Source organism: Podarcis cretensis (assembly GCF_951804945.1).
Source record: "Podarcis cretensis genome assembly, chromosome: 13".
Classification (NCBI taxonomy): Eukaryota; Metazoa; Chordata; class Lepidosauria; order Squamata; family Lacertidae; genus Podarcis; species Podarcis cretensis.
This window is the reverse complement of record NC_137182.1, coordinates 34,974,309-34,991,485: the sequence shown is the minus strand read 5'-3', so window position 1 is coordinate 34,991,485 and position 17,177 is coordinate 34,974,309. Positions and strand designations below refer to the sequence as shown.

The window sequence follows — 17,177 nt, the reverse complement described above, 5'->3', positions numbered from 1 at the left end:
GCATCAGTAGCTGCTTTTCTGCTGCATTAGGTTTGGATCTGGTGTAACTTTATGCTGCTTTAATTTATACCAGTTTGCTTTACACCAGCTTCTTGCACATAGGATTGCTCCATTAGTTTTGTATTAGCATGCAAGTCTCCTTAAAATAAGTTTTAAATAAATAACCAATAGAGTAAAAAGGACTAAACAAGCCTCAAGCAAACTTTTTGAGAAGTCCAGTTTTGTTAAGGAAGAAAATTTATTAAAAGAAGGAAAGCCAGCCAACTGAGGTAAGAGTGGAGATGAACAGGAAGACACAAGTAGAGAGGAGAGTAACTATGGAGGGAAATGTGCCTTAGCTATCAATGGTGAATACAGATGTACAGTGGACCCTCCCTCTGGGGGTCCATTTGCACCCCAAAAATTATGTAAATAGAGGTGCACTCTGTGCACATGCGCAGCATGATTGAGCGCTTCTGCACATATGGTGGAACCCAGAAGCATACACTTCCAGGTTTGCTGCGGCTGTAACCTAAAGATTACATATCCAAAGGGATATGTAAACAGAGGTATGACTGTATATACACACACCAACACACATACTCATATATTGTAATACATCTGTAGGTATATATAATATACCCACCCACTAACTCAGGGGTAGCCAATGTGCTGCCCTCCTCCAAATGCTTTTTGTACCACAACTCCCTAATACCTGCCCATTGGACATCCTGGCTGGGACTGATAAGAACTTCTAGTTCAGTTCAACAACATCTCATGAGCACAATATTGCCTACTGCTGCAGGAAGTGCAGTGATGTTTTCCCTACAGCCCAAGCAAAGCAGCCAGATTTCTAAGGCTGCAGCAATAGCACCCATTCACCCTGTGACAATAGTTTGTTAAATAAAATAAGTGAATAAAATACATAGGAGGAAGAGTAAACAGTCAGTAAGGCCATACACAAATTTTTCTCCCAGTTTTTGCCGGGGTTCTTCCATGAAGTGTATTTCACTGATGATGAATCCAGCATGATAAGCAACCCCACCAATGATGACATCTCCTGGATGGTGGAATGTGTGAAGAGGAGGCTGTGGATAATAGATATTACATTGAACAATATGTGCCTTGCATGTCATGCAAGGAAACAGGACCAGCAGGAAAATGATTAAAATCGCCATCCTCGGTACAAGGGCAAATCTTGCCTCTATATATAAAAACCTATATTTTCTTCTATAGTAGAAGCATTAAACTTTTGCCATTAAAACTGCCCACGTTGAACATTTTGCATTTTCCTGAGAGGTCTGAAGCCTGGAATAACAAAGATCACCACTGTAGGCTTTGGCCTGTTCCCAATCCCTCTCTTTATCTCTGAATTGTTCTGGGATATTTAGGATGACCTTCACAGCCTTTGTTCTTTGTTTTCCTAGTGGCAACTGAAACTCCACAGGGGTTTGGTTGAACATAGTAACTAATTACTGTCCTCCTGACTAGGTAATTGTGTAGTTAATTATTACATTAAAGGCAATTCTTAAGCGAAGGATTTGGAGTCCTTTTGGAATTAAGAAACATTTGCAGCACTTTTCTTCTTAGAAAAACATGTGCTGGTAGCTCATAACCCTTGAGTACCCCCAGAAAAAAGGAATGGTTGTTTGTTATATTCTAAAGAAAGGTTTTCTCTCACACTTTAGCTACATATTAACATTCTATGGAAAGTATAAAGGTAAAGGTACCCCTGCCCGTACGGGTCAGTCGTGTCCGACTCTGGGGTTGCGTGCCCATCTCACTTAAGAGGCCGGGGGCCAGCGCTGTCCGAAGACACTTCCGGGTCACGTGGCCAGTGTGACAAGCTGCATCTGGTGAGCCAGCGCAGCACACGGAAACGCTGTTTACCTTCCCACTAGTAAGTGGTCCCTATTTATCTACTTGCACCCGGGGGTGCTTTAGAACTGCTAGGTTGGCAGGTGCTGGGACCGAGCAACGGGAGCGCACCCCGCTGCGGGGATTTGAACCGCCAACCTGACGATCGGCAAGTCCTAGGTGCTGAGGATTTACCCACATCACCACCCGCGTCCCTTCTGGAAATTATAGAGGATTGTTTTTAACAACGTGACAAGCATTACACACCACGATCAAAAGTTTGGAGACAACATGATTCAGGACACTTTGAGAGTGAGATTGTTTTCAGCTGACTTCTTAACATTCAAAAAGAACCTTGCCAGGGGTGGGCAGGCAGCAGCAGCAAAAATTGCTGAAAAGCAAAAAAAGACAGTACAATGGAGGGATGGGATACAGACACAATCCTTTCCCCTTACAAATCTTAATTCAGTTTCCCAAATTAAAATTTCATATTAGAAGAATGTGGAAGCCTGTTGGAAAATCTACATAGAGCAACTATAGAATTAAAAACTAAAAAGTATGATGAAGGGATGCAAATTCTTCAGGCCCTATTTCTTATTAGATGTTCCTTGTTGTTCAACTCAGGTCGCAACAAAATAATGTAGCATTTGGGAACAAAGATGCAAGCCAGAAGACCAGCACCAGAGGCTAAGATAGAGAAGATCTCCACAGCTACCATGTGTTTTCCCTTTGTGCTGAGGTAGGTTGGAACAAAAGATACCCAGACACTGCAAAAGACCAGCATACTGAAAGTGATGAACTTCGCTTCATTGAAACTGTCAGGTAACTTCCTGGCAAAGAAAGCTACAGTGAAGCTGACAAGAGCCAGGAAGCCCATGTAGCACAGAACACAGTAAAACATAGTCACAGATCCCTCATTACACTCTAGAACAACTTCCTTAGCCATTGAGTGCATATCAACATCTGGGAAGGGGGGTGAGGATCCCAGCCACACAATACAGATGCCTGCTTGAATAAGAAAACAGGAAATAACAACGGAATTGGTCAGTCTCTTTCCCACCCACATCCTCATCCTGGATCCTGGTTTAGTAGCCATGAAAGCCAGAACCACTGTGATGGTTTTTGCCAACACACAAGAAACAGCTACTGAGAAGATGATGCCAAAAGCAGTTTGTCGAAGGAGACAGGTCGCCTTGTCACGTCGGCCAATAAATAGCAATGCACAAAGAAAGCAGAGTAGGAGTGAGATGAGGAGAGTATAGGTGAGGTCTCGGTTGTTGGCTTTGACAAGGGCTGTGTTGTGGTGTTTCATAAATGTTCCCAGCACCAGAGCGGTGATCAAAGAAAAGGAAAGAGCAAAGCAAGCTAAGCTGATGCCCAAAGGTTCTTCATAAGACAAGAAACTTATATCCTTGGGAATACACATGTCCTGGTTCTTGTTTGGATATTCTTCATCTGAACATTTATTACAGTCATTCATGTCTATAAAAGAAAACATGTAGCCTTAGTCTTAGCAACATGCTGAAATTGTTCTTTCCTGACAGATAAGATTCTATGTTCATATGACAGAGCAATGTCAGTGTTTTTGTAGCTCTAAAGCTATGCTGAGCATCTCTTGACACTTTATACCACATTGTGACATTTATTTCAGTTAATACCTGGTCACAATATGATCTAATCTTAGGTCATGACCATAAAATATGTAAGAACCATATATTTGGTAATTGATACATTTTTATTGGTTCTTGTATTCTGTTTATTTCCCCCTTCTTCCTTCATTAATTAATTTTTGAGCATTTATGGTTTCCGGCCATGCCAACAAGTCAATGGTGGTTGTTCTTCGTAGCCTTCTAGGGGTTATGAAAAAATTTAGGCAGGGGAAAGAGAGGAGATGAGGTGGGGGAGGGAGAAGTAAATTAAATATATATAAATACACAGACAAAAGACATGTAGAAAATAAAATGATGAAAACGGTGTGGTCCTGGATGATCACAGAGTGATCTCCTTATTTCACATCCATTGAAGGAAGTGAAATTCTTCGAAGGCTGGGCCCCTTAAGCTACATTACAAAAGTTAAGTGTCCATTTCACAAATGCATGAACCAGAACAGCTAAGTTGGGGGTGAGGGGAATCACAAGCTTCAATTTAAAAAAAGCAAAACAAAAAACAAAAAAACAAAAAAAAAACAGGTAATGTGCTTGAAACCTCAATGTGTAGGTGATACTAAACACTACCTTTGAAAGTTTTCTTCTCTGCTAAGATATCACCAGAACTACCCATTATATAGATACACAGAAGGCACCATCATTTTTATTGACCATATCTGTTTTTAATACCCTGATTCAAGTGATCTCATATATCTGATACTTACCCTCCTGATCTGAGATCTTCCCTTCTGGACATGGGATGCAATCATAGCAGCAAAATGGCTTTCCCTCTTTCACTTTCTTCCTAAAACCTGGGTGGCACCTCTCAGTACATAATGAAAGAGGCTGGGACTAATCCATAAAAGAGAAAGCAGAAAAATAATGTTCAGAATATTGAGATTAGAATCCTTTCCTTTGTGTGAACATTTCATTTGTTACTAAAGTCATACCTCTTTTCAAGAGACTTCATCTCTGAATGGAGTCAGAGGCAGCTCATCCTATTTTACCACCTGAGGCAAAATGGGAATTGCTGCCTCATGGCCCCTCCACCATGTCCTGGCTCTCACATAAATTGATGGGAGCCAGGGTGCTCCTCAAAGTGTTGCTGCTCATTTTCCCTCTGGGAGAGGTCAATTGACAAAATTGTGTGCAGGAATAACCCGAGTCTCCCAGAATTCAGTGGGAGCTGGGGTGCACTTCAAAGTGTTGCTGTTCACTTAGCTTCCCTGTACAGGGGCTTGGAAGATGAGTGACAAGCTTGGAAGATGAGTGGCAATGCTACTCAAATGGCTAACAATTGGGACCTACCTGGTTAAACCAGTCATACCATGTAATAGCATTCACATTGATACTGAACACTTGGTTGGCATCTACACTCCCAACTTTCACTCTGTGAAATGATTGGTTTGAAGAAACAATCCAGTTGATTATATCAAATCCAGCCACTAACTCCCCATTTTGGTCAAAAGAAATCTTGTCTCCTCCACTGTTGTTAAAGGACACACTTCTGAGAAAGTGATGGATCTAGTTTGAATAAGGAAAAGGCCAGAATTTAGAAGCGGACACAGCTGGGCCTTTCATAATAAAATTGAATGTTGGGTACAACATTCTGAGTGAGAAAATATTCATGATAAATGTGCTCACTCTTTAGGATTCAGAGATAGATTATACAGTTGCAATGCTCTGTCACTTGAGCCTATTACCTGCCCAGACTGTTGATTCTGATACTTCTGGCCTCCTCTGCCTTCCTTTACTCTGAATCTAAATGAAGACTTGTCATGTAAAGCATGGGCTACAGCATAGACAGCATTGTAGATGCTGTAGCTGTGGCCATTCATTCCCATCTCAAAGAATGGTGCTGGAAGGCTCTCCAGTTTCTCCTCCCCAGTGCAAATATCTCCTTCCACATCTTCCACATCTGGATCTGAGAATACACAACTAAATGTCTGTTGCCAGAAGTCCTTGATAAAACCATCTTCTTTTGTAATGGAAGGATTTCGGCTCTCAATAAATGGTTTGAAATTGGGGATGTAACTGGAATGAATTGTGAAGGACAGGACACCATGGAATATTTCTGTTTCCCAATTCTTTTGGTAACCCAAGGAAGTGAGCTCCATTTCAGCTGTTGATATCCACACTAAGCCCTTTGGTAGGCTTGGTGGATTTCTCGAATAATAGGGAAGCCATCTCAAAAACACCATGGAATTAGATTCACCATAAAACACAACTACATTGGTTGTACTTTTCATTATTACATTGTGTATCCTTGTCCCATCTTCTAGCATTTCATCCAGTTCAGAGCCAGAAGTTAACATAGGGACTCTTATTTTAAAGTCAAAGCAGACACCTCTCTGGTTAAATACTGGCAAAACAGCTTGCAAAAATCTTTCACCATTTTCATTATCCATTACAAGGACCCCAATCCATGTCCACCTGAAATGCAGAAGCAAAGAAAGAATCCCTTTGTACTGAAGGGCTTCATGGGGAACCATCTGGTAGAAAGAAAGTCCTAGGTTTCTATCATTCAACAATGGGACAGAGCCATATGTGAGCTGAAGAGATGAAGAAGGCAATAATAATCAGATATATATTGTATATTGAAGGTTTTAAAACATATCCATGTAGGTTAGAAGCCGGTGTTGTTCCCTTTTCAGATGAAAGCCATATGTCAACAAGATAGGGAATTACATTTTGTTGATTCCCACTCACCTCAAGCGAAAGCACTGCTCCCTAAACCTGGAACAGTTATTTGTGGAGTATGGGGGCTAAAGGGGCAAGACGGTTTTTTTAAAAAACCAAAACCAAAACTCAGCTCGTCTGTAAGCTCCTTATGCAGCTACACTGGTTTCTTTAGGCATCTCCCCCATTTCTTTCTTGTTGGAATTATCTGCATTTGTGACTTCTGTATTTCACCTTTAAGAAACTCCCATCCATCTTGGGCTCCCTTCTCTCTGAGTATTTCTGACCATGAGATCTCACCTAGTAGTTCTTTAAGCTTTTTTGAAATCAGCATTCTTACAATCCAGAGTGCAGGTCCAACTACACATAGCTTTCCCTTGCCTCTAACTGTGTTTTCCCTTAATTGGGTCAACTGGATGTCCACATAAATAGTGAATGCTTATCTCCCTTGAACTCTCCTTGTTGCCTTGATATTAGTTACTCAAGTTCTGAGCACTTGTTTTTCTTTAAATTACATGCAGAGTTCACCTGGCAAGGTGTGGTTCTTCCATATATTGATGGTTTTTATGTAGTCCTATTTGCACTTAATTTTTTCCGCAGTGGTGAATGTACTATGAAGAATATTTTCTTCTGCAGTTTAAGCCCTCTTTTAACCTCCTGAATTTAATGCAATCGAAACAATAAAACAAAAGAAACAGCAGAACTGACAGCATCATAAAAACTCTATCAGCAACATCAGACTAAACTTCTTGTTTTTCAAGTTTGGCTCTGAGATGCATGGAAAAAATAAGTCTGTCTCTTTTTTTGCAAGGCACAAATTAACGACTTTGAATCATAGAATATGAAATGCAGTATGTCTAAGAATATATGTGTTAACTCCCCATGTTACACCCACTCACCCACAGACAGAGAGATTCCTACCTGTGGAACCTTATAGTTACTCAAGAGAGTTGCCATGTGAATGGAAATTTGGGCATCCAGTCCTCCAACAACTGCTATTAGATTTTTTTGCTTGTCACATAGGTAGTTAGGGATAAATCTCTCCAGTGCTGATAGAAGCAGCATTGTGGCATGATAAGTCCTCCTTGCGTTGTTATAACTGTCATAGATGTGGAAGCCCAGAGTGAGATTGGGTAAGATCAGAGAGTATTCATTTATCTCCTTTACTGCAAAAGCCAAAGCCAGGATGTGTTGGTAATGCTTAGAGACTACACTGAATGAAAGTGAGATTCTGTTTCAGAAAGTTATTCCACACTTAAAAAAATAGCAATGTCACGGTCTTCTGTATCTACTTTTTTCAAAAAGCAAGTATTACAGCATTTATAAGGTATATATATTTATAAAAAGATAAACAACACCAGTGTTCACATTGAAATTTCAACAACGGACAATTAGCATATTTTGACCAATAGATGTATCATGGTGTACAGTATGCAAAGAGACTGGATAAAAGTACAAAAAACTTTTCAACGTATCAGTGAGCACCATTACTATTGGAGTACTCAGAAATTATACATTTTAAATTAGGAGGGTGGTGAGGAGAATGACAACTTATCAAGAGTTATCATGGCTTGAAAATCTTTTGTTTAACAACCCAAAGAAAGCAGTATCCAAAATATACCGCCAGGCATTGCATTAGCAAAATTAGCCTATCATATTTGGAAAAATAAGCAGCAAGTTTACTAAAAGAAAATTCTAGGAATGATTGTTTATGGGGGAAGCTCAGTATCTTTATTGTAGCTTCTCTACTGCAGGGAAATTGTGAAAGATATGGTATCAAGTGAAAGATATGGTATCAAGCCCTGGTGATAATTTTAAATATGATGAGTGAGATTTTATCTATTGTACATGAATCTGTAAATCTGTTAATGGCTTTTGGAAGCTAAGATAGCAAGTTATTAATGTTATCTTAGAAGAAAGACTGAGGCTAGAACCTATAATATTCTTATTCAGAATTGTAAAAGGAATACTGTTTAAAGATCAGGAGGATCTTTATCTTTATCTAAATGGAATTGGGGTGGGGTTTTTGTTGTTGTTGTTAGTCTATGCTTTCTTTATTTTTATGCTTTTATATTCTGTGTGTGCAATGACTGTAACTTATTTTATAAAGCTACCTTTTCTCACCAGACCCTCAACCCTTGCCTTAAACACTTTAGCTTTTTCCTACAACTCAACTCAAGACGCCAATGTTTCAAGGCTGTAGTTATCACAGTGTCTGAAAAAGACAAGAAAAGCAAACAGTTATTAAGACCTTACGCAATTGGTTCCATCAGCACAGGCAGAGGTTCTTCTGTGAAAGGTAGTAAACTGGTGACGATGCCAGCATGATAAGCCACACCACCGATGAGGAGGTCTCCTGGCTGATGATATGTGTGAAGTGGAGAGTGTGGATAAACCATACTGCACTGAACAGTGTGAGCCTTGCATACCATGTCAGGAAACAGTGCCAGCAGCAAGAGCACTAAAACTACCATCCTCAATACAATACAAATCTTTCCTCTGCACATAAAGTCCCCCTGCTTTTATAGCACAATAACTACAGCTTCTGTGGTTAAAACTTCATGATTTGAACGTTTTACATTTTTCTGATAAGCCTGAAGTGTGGAATATTCAATATCAGAGCTGTGAACTTCTCCCTGTTCCCAGTCCTTCTACCCAGCTCTGAATTGTATTGGGTATATTTATGACATCCTTCACAGTCTTTGCTCTTTGTTTTGGTAATGGCCATGCAAATTCCACAGAGGTTTGGATGACTATCAGAACTAATTACTGTCCTTTAATTGAGAAGTCAATTGTTAAATTAAATGTAATTGTTGAGTTAAAATTGGAAAGTCCCTGTGCAAATGAACAAAGTTGTTTGTCTCATACTCTGGAAAGTTCTTTTGTGACAAAGATTTTCTCTTTCAGTTAGGAAAGGAAGGGGCAAAAAAGTTTGAAATGAGAAAGACGACGACACTATTTTCAAAATAACCACCACAACCACAACAATGTTTCCTGTTGGCATTAGCTCAGCCTCTCCTACATTGAAGTCATTATTCTCCCCCTCCCCACAATGGCTATTTTGTATTATACGATGTCCCCAATATGGCTATTTTGTGATATACCATGTCAGCCATTTAGTGAATGGTGCCCACAGAACTTTAAAAAAAATTCCAGTGTGTCAACTGGCTTCAAAAAGGTGGTGACGGCTGGAAAGGGAAAAGAAAAAATGTGGGGTCAGTAGCCAGGCCCTGTAGCAACTATTAAGAGTCATGGTCAAGGAGGGCTCCCATATTTCAAAAAGTAAAAACCAGGACACCCCAAAATTGTTGTGCTTGCTGAAGATCCAGGACAAACCTCTGCTTCCTGGAAATCCTCCTGAATGTCATTTCCACCTTTGAAATTCCAGTAATGTCCAGGAAAATCTGGACGTATGGCAGCCTTATGGTCAGATTGCCCTCCAACCTCCCACCAGCACATCCTGGGAAACTTCCAGTGCATCCCACATGATTGCTCCCAGCATTGTCAGTAAAACACTGAGACCTTGGGGTGGGAGGGAGGCTGCGCTCACTACAAAGTAACAGGACTGATACTTCTCCTTTGAGTGTCTGGATCTTTACAGTGATTAAAACAAAAACTGAGGAGCCTGCTCTGACAAATTGGCAAGGCATATTGTGGGTAAAGCTGCTCTTGTTCATACTGAACCACTCTTGATTCAAGTCCTGTGTAGATATCCGTTGCAACATCTAATCATTTTGTGGGGGATCATTTTTCAGATAATGAAGCTTCTGGATGTGGACACAGTGCTTTGGTAGAGGATTGGCCTGTTACCTACATGTTTAAACATTTCCCTTCTTAGTTATTAGAAAGTGTAACCCTGTTGATTCTCCCAATTCACTCAAGAACTTTTGATACCACAGACCATGGCATCCAACTGAATTGACTCTGAGATGCAGGAGTCGGGGATATTGTGTTTCCACTCCTAGCCACAGGGTCTGCTCATGTTTGAACAGTTGGTTCCATCTTGTATCCATTCTTTATAATATATGCATGAAGTAAGGGTATAACACAGGATTCACAGGGATCACAAATGCCAGGCTGAATCAATGTGATTTGGAAAGATTAAACAGGATCCCCCCCCCCTCTTGAAATTCAACATGAGAGAAGTAGGAAATACCTCCATCAAGGAGGGTATTCCACAGATGGGGTGCCCCCATTGAAAAGACTATCATGGGTCAATGCCAACCATTGCTGTACCTTCTGATTGTAGAGTGCAAAATGGTTGATACTGGGGAAGGCACATTTTTAAGTACTTAGATCCCAGGCCATTTAGGACTTCATATGCTAGTACTAACGCCATGAATTAAGCCCAATAGCTCATTGGCTGCCAATGCACTGCTTTCAGGACCAGTGACACATTATCCCATCAGGCTTCCCATTTACCAGCCTAGCAGATGCATTCTGTAATAGTTGAGGTCTCTGGACCACCCTCAAGGTAGGTCCCACATAAACACATTGCAGTAGGTGAGACAGGAGGCCACCACGGCACGAACAACTGAAGTCAAGCTTTCCAGATGCAGGGATGGCTGTAGCTGGTGAATCCTTATTTTATTTTTTTCATACACTTCATCCCATTGCAGGGAAACCACTGAAACTATGCTTCTACAATTGATACACAAAAGGGATTTATTTCCATATATCTTGTACTGACTTAGTGTATTAAGAATTGCATGCCAAGGCCCCGTGACCCTGTCGCTCCCAAGACAGCAACTTATAATTTGGTTCAAATAGGCCGCAACTTTACTGATTACAGATGCAAATGGCTATAATCCTCCCCACCTGTCCTCAGATTGTGAACATGGAACATGTGAACACTGCCTGACTGTTAAAGGTCTAATAATTTAACATTTGGATAGCTTTCATTCTCCTGTACACACTTATTTCACAAATTATTTTGCAAAATGGTTGAATTTGAAAACAGAAAATGAGTGAATCTTACTTTTATATATTTATTAAATTTATATACCTTCATCAGACTATCACAGAGTGGTTTACAGTATAAAAATACACTTCTAACATCTGGTATTTTGGTAAGATCAAATAAATATTATATTATAATTTGGTGTTCATCGCAGCCTTTTTCTTCCCAAACACTTAATCCCCTTAACAGGGTAGTTTTTTGTTTATACTAGTGATGTGGCTGCAGGTGATGTGGTGGTTATTTGCCTCGTATGATTAGCTTTTCCTTTTTGGCATTTCCAACCTTCCACAAGGTTTGGTGGGCATAGTATGTAAGTGAATATAAGTTGATGTAATGTACTTTACTCGGTACATGGTATCCATTTAGGAGGTTTCTACTTTTCCATTGGAATTTTTTTAATTAGAGGAAATTGATGGGATTTGAGTGAATATTTGTCTAGGTCACATTTTAGGAAAAACCCTCTTAGAAATATTCTACAGTGTAGACACAATGTATAAGAGGCACACAAACATAGCAGCTTCTGTGTTATATTTTAATCTATATTCAAATCATTCTGCCATTCCTCTTCATTAGATGTTCCTTGTTGTTCAGCTCAGGCCTCAACAGAATAATGTAACATTTTGGAAAAAAGAAGCACCCTAGCAATCCAGCACTAGAGGCTAAGATAGCGAAGATCTCCACAGCAACCATATATTTGCCCTTAGAGCTCATATAAGCTGGAACAAAGGATAACCAAACACTGCAAAACACCAACATGCTGAAAGTGATAAACTTGGCTTCATTGAAACTATCAGGTAGTTTCCTGGCAAAAAAGGCCACAGTGAAGCTGGCAATTGCCAGGAAGCCCATGTAGCTCAGGACACTGTAAAACATAGCCACAGACCCTTCATTACATTCCAATACAACTTCTTTACTCACTGAGTGCATGTCCACATCTGGGAAGGGGGGAGAGGTTGCCAACCACAAAGCACAGATACCAGTTTGAATAACAGAGCACAAAAGCACAATGGAGTTGGCTAGCCTCTTCCCTACCCATTTCCTCATCCTAGATCCAGGTTTGGGGGCTAAGAAAGCCAGGACCACTGTGCTGGTTTTGGCCAACACACAAGAAACAGCCACAGAGAAGATGATGTAATGTAATTTTTATTTACGGCCATAGGCCCATACAGGTAAAAACGACACATAAATAACAACTTGTGCACGTGGAGAAAACAGCCGCCAAAGCACCACTATAACAATAAAATACTATAAGATAGAATGGCCTACTCCGCCTTAGTTAGCTTGTAGTGCTCCTTGGCGTCGCTTTTGGGTAAGGACAGTGACCAGGAACCTTGCCACTTTCAGGGTCGTATGAGTGTCCTTTCTTAGAAAATGTGGCACTGGCTAATTGCTTTATGGCCCCAATTAGCCCCAGTTTATAGCGGTCCGGCACACTTCCCTCAGCTCAGACCCTTCTTTCCGCCACGAAAGTGCAGAGTAACACAGCAGAGAAAACTGTTGCTTCAGATCCAAACACACCAAGCTCTTGTGTGCATATTTATCAGTTCTTTATTGCAGCAAAATATTTACAGCTCAGCATTTCTCAGATTCTCCTGGACTGCTAGCAGCCATGACCACCGTCTCCCTCGGAAGCAGAGACGGAACAGTGAGGAACGACTCCTCCCTTTTTCTGAATCACGCGACAGGAATTGAGGGACGTCACACAGAACTCTTTAACCCTATGAGTTCTGAAAACACTAACATCCTTATCCTGCAAGATTTGGGCAAGGTGGAATTTTGGTGGGGTACCCTCTAGTTTCTGTATGAGTGATCCCAACAAATTTGCCCGTGGCACATTGAACAGGGGGCAAGTGAACATAATGTGCTGGAGCGACTCCGGTGTCTCCTTATCACATTCGCACAAGGCGGGGGCTTGGCCCTTTGAGAATCTATGTCTCAGGACGTTGGAGGGAAAAACGTTGAACCTCGCTTTGGTGAAGGCCAGTCTATGGGCAACAGTCGAAAGGGAGGAGAGGTATGATGGAATGCAGTAAGTTAATGTGATACCAATGTTCTGAGTCGAACAAACACCTCCCCCCAGCATATAATTTCGCTGTAGATCGATGTCATCCAGTCTTTGGCGGATCAGTCTTTGAGCAGTAATTTGGTCTAGTTTTAGGGAATCTGAAGGGGAGATTCCATAACTCAGGAGTTTGGCATGAATTCTACTAGTCCAAAGGCTAGAGAATTCATCTCACCATAAGCATTGGACAAGGTAGTGGTTTGGTAGTCTATGCCACAATGATAACCAATAATAATTGAAGACTTGCTTCCACAGGCAAGTTTCTAAGGATGCGATCTTCAATTCTAGTCGCATGGCTGCGTTGCTTATGCACAAGGGGAGCATTAGGAGCCGACGTAGGAATTGATTTTGCAGTGTCTCGAGAGGAGCAAGATCTGTCATCACAGCCCAAAGCGGGGCGGCATAAGCAAGCACGGCAACCACTTTTGCCTTGAACACCTTTAGGGCCGAGGGAACATGCAAAGATGATGCGAAAAGCAGTTTGTCGGAGGAGACACATAATCTTCTGCAGTTTCCCAATGAATAGCAGTGCACAAAGGAAGCAGAGCAGGAGAGAGATTAGGAGAGTATAGGTGAGGTTCTGGTTGTTGGCTTTGACGATGGGAGTGTCATGGTGTTTTATAAATATTGCTAGCACCAGAGCAGTGGTGAAAGAAAAGGCTAGAGCAAAACAGGTTAAGCCAAGTCCTAAGAGTCCCCCATATGACAAATAGGTTACAGATTTAGGAATACATAAATCATGATTTTTGCTTGGATACTTTTCATCAGCACATTTAATGCAGTCATTCATGTCTGAAATAGAAAAGCCAAGATCTTTATTTTACAAATACGCCATAACATTTCAAGACGATGCATAAAAATGTTTCTTTCATGAAGTCAAAACTGTTTGTACAAATTCATATATGTTCTGTGCTAGTACTCTCAAATGTGGCTTAGAGCCTTAGTGATATTAAGCAGCATTGTTAGTACTAAAAACAATGATGTATTAAGCAGCCTGAGATTACAGTGCCAACCTAAATCTGGCAGAAAACCCATTATCATTAAAGGGGGAACTTGTGTTCATTCCCTGCAACATCTAAGCACAGTTTAAAGAAAGACCAAAGTAAAAGCCTGTTGCAGTGCCAAACATGAATGATAGCTGCTAAAGCAAAATATAGCCGCAAATTTCTCTATTTATGGGATTTTCTATTCTAAAACATAACAAAAAACAGGCAATTTGTAGTTTATAGCCAAGGAGCAACACTAATTTAAGAATCCTGATTCTGAGGTGTACCTCAATAACATCTTTGAATGGTGCTTTCTTTGGTGAGATATCAGCAGAGCAGCACGACTAATAATGCACTGCAATTTTAAATGAATTAATTTCTTTACAATCACCAGGTCCAAATGATACCACATGGACCATATTCTCCCTAGGCAGCAGCTGCTTCTTAGATCCAGCTCACCAAACCATTTAACAAAACCTATCACTCAAAGAACAAAAAACTAACCTTGAAGCAGTCACAGTTATAAGCATACTCCTCTGAATGACACCCATTCTTTTGATAAACCTAAATAATATATTTCATACCTTCCTGGTTGGAAATCTCTCCTTCTGGGCAAGGGATGCAATCATAGCAGCAAGATGCCTCTGACTCCCTCCCTTTCTTCCTAAAACCAGGATGGCAACTCTCTGTACAGACAGAAAGAGGCTGTGCCTAATGAGGATAAATAGTTTGAAATTATTAACCATATTTAGTTTCCCCCCACAAGACTCTCTATAGCAGGAAGGCATTTAATTCATGTATGAATCGGTCCGATCTTACAAATTGCAATTCAAACCTTGTATATACTGTAGTATTATGCCTATATTTATAACACATTATTTGTTTATTTTGGTGCTGTTCATTTTTCCATGCCAAACTGTATAACAAAAGTAATTACCCCTGTCTGCCCATGAACAGTATTTCAGAATTCAAATTATATTTATTTAAAACACAATGTATTTTACAAATAGGATTAAGAACCTTCCATTTAACATAATATTCAATATACTCCAATGCATCATATTATTTTTTCCTTTACAAGTTCATTGTTTTCTATAACATTTAATCATCATCATCATCATCATCATCATCATCATCATCATCATCATAATTACTCTGTTATTTTTATCCACATTCACTTCTCGGATATTTGACAGATTTTGGAAAACTGATTGGGTGATACCCAATTTGCTTAAATTTATTGTGCAGTACAGAAGGCTAGTTTCTAACATAATTGGTAAAAGAGAGATCACAATTGTTCACAGAAATTTGCTTTGCACTTCCACACAGAGAGGCAGCACTATTCAAAAATGGGAGATTTCCAAAGCTGCCAACAGTCAGATCCTACCTGATAAAACCACTTGTGCCATGTGATGGCATCTTCATTTATGGTCAGCATTCGGTCTGAAGGTCTGTCAGGATCCACAGTCCCAATTTTCACTCTGTGAAAGGTTTGATTTGAGGAAACTATCCAATTGATAACATCAAATTCTGCTAATAATTCCAAATTATGATCAAAAGATATCCTGTTTCCAGCACTGTTGTTAAATGAGACACTTCTCAAAAATTGATGGAGCTGGATTGCAAAGGAAAAGGCAATAATTTTAGAAAGTCTAGAGATGGATTTTGCAAATTCAGGTCTAATTGAGGAATCGCTATGTGAATCCACAAAATTACATGAATGTAGGCTGAGCATGCTGTAAGTTTAGAGACCACAAAGAGGAAAGACAGTCTGAAGATGGTTCAGAAATTTCAGCTAGTGCAGAAATCAGTGGCCAGGTTGCTCAGTGGAGCAAGACAGTTTGTGCATATTACCCCAATCCTGGCCTGACTGTACTGGCTGCCAATTAGTTTCCAGGTCCAATTCAAAGTCTGTTTAATTTCTCAGGATTGCAATACCTCAACAACCCCTTCTCTCCATAGGTAAAAAGGTAAAGGTAAAGGACCTCTGGATGGTTAAGTCCAATCAAAGGCAACTATGGGGCTGTGGCACTCATCTCGCTTTTAGGCCAAGGGAGCCAGCGTTTGTAAACAGGCAGCTTTCCGGGTCATGTGGCCAGCATGACTATGCTGCTTCTGGCGAACCAGAGCAGAGCACGGAAATGCCGTTTACCTTCCCGCTGGAGCGGTACCTATTTATCTACTTGCACTTTTTGGGGAGCTTGCAAACTGCTAGGATGGCAGAAGCTGGGACAGAGCAACAGGAGCTCACTCCATTGTGGGAATTCGAACCACCAACCTTTTGACTGGCAAGCCCAAGATTCTCAGTGGCTTAGACCACAGTGCCACCTGCGACCCATATGAACCCTGAGAATATCATCTGAGGCCCTTCTTTGTGTTCCTCCTCCACGAGAGGTCCAGAAGATGGCAACATGAGAATGGGCCTTTGCTGCAGTGGTTCCCTGTTTTTGAAATGCTCTTGCCAGGGAGGTTTGGCTTATATACCTTTAGATGCCAGGCAAAAACATTCCTCTTCAACCAGAACTTTGGCTGATTGACATCCGATGCCTTTTAAAATCTTTTATGTGCGGATGTATTTTACGTTTTTTTAATATATTGTAATTTTATGTTGTGAACTGCCCTGAGATCTATAGGTACAGGAAAGTATACAAATTTAATAAATAATAAATTATAATAATTTGATAGCAGCCAACACCAACTATCTGAGAAAGTCATGTTGTTGTTGTTGTTGTTGTTATTATTATTATTATTATTATTATTATTATTATTACCGGTAAAGGTAAAGGTAAAGGTACCCCTGCCCGTACGGGCCAGTCTTGACAGACTCTGGGGTTGTGCGCCCATCTCACTTAAGAGGCCAGGGGCCAGCGCTGTCCGGAGACACTTCCGGGTCACGTGGCCAGTGTGACATCGCTGCTCTGGCCAGAGCCAGAGCCAGAGCCAGAGCCGCACACGGAAACACCATTTACCTTCCCGCTGGTAAGCGGTCCCTATTTATCTACTTGCAC

General features: G+C 40.6%; 2 protein-coding genes across 2 annotated transcripts; both read right to left on the bottom strand.

Moving 5' to 3' along the window:
• Window positions 1–2,399: 2,399 nt before the first annotated feature.
• On the bottom strand, window positions 2,400–8,695 carry LOC307201822 (vomeronasal type-2 receptor 26-like). Its single transcript, XM_079951279.1, has 5 exons — window positions 8,418–8,695; window positions 7,083–7,374; window positions 4,791–5,006; window positions 4,208–4,334; window positions 2,400–3,318 (listed from the first exon to the last, which is right to left on the bottom strand). The coding sequence occupies exons 1-5, from the start codon at window positions 8,666–8,668 to the stop codon at window positions 2,417–2,419; spliced, it is 1,788 nt and encodes a 595-aa protein (XP_079807405.1). The 5' UTR covers window positions 8,669–8,695; the 3' UTR covers window positions 2,400–2,416.
• Window positions 5,123–5,890, bottom strand: LOC307200448 (vomeronasal type-2 receptor 26-like; the record flags this gene model as incomplete). The annotated part of the gene is made up of 1 exon (XM_079948993.1): window positions 5,123–5,890. One exon carries the CDS (start codon window positions 5,888–5,890, stop codon window positions 5,123–5,125), a length of 768 nt encoding a protein of 255 aa, XP_079805119.1.
• Window positions 8,696–17,177: the final 8,482 nt, after the last annotated feature.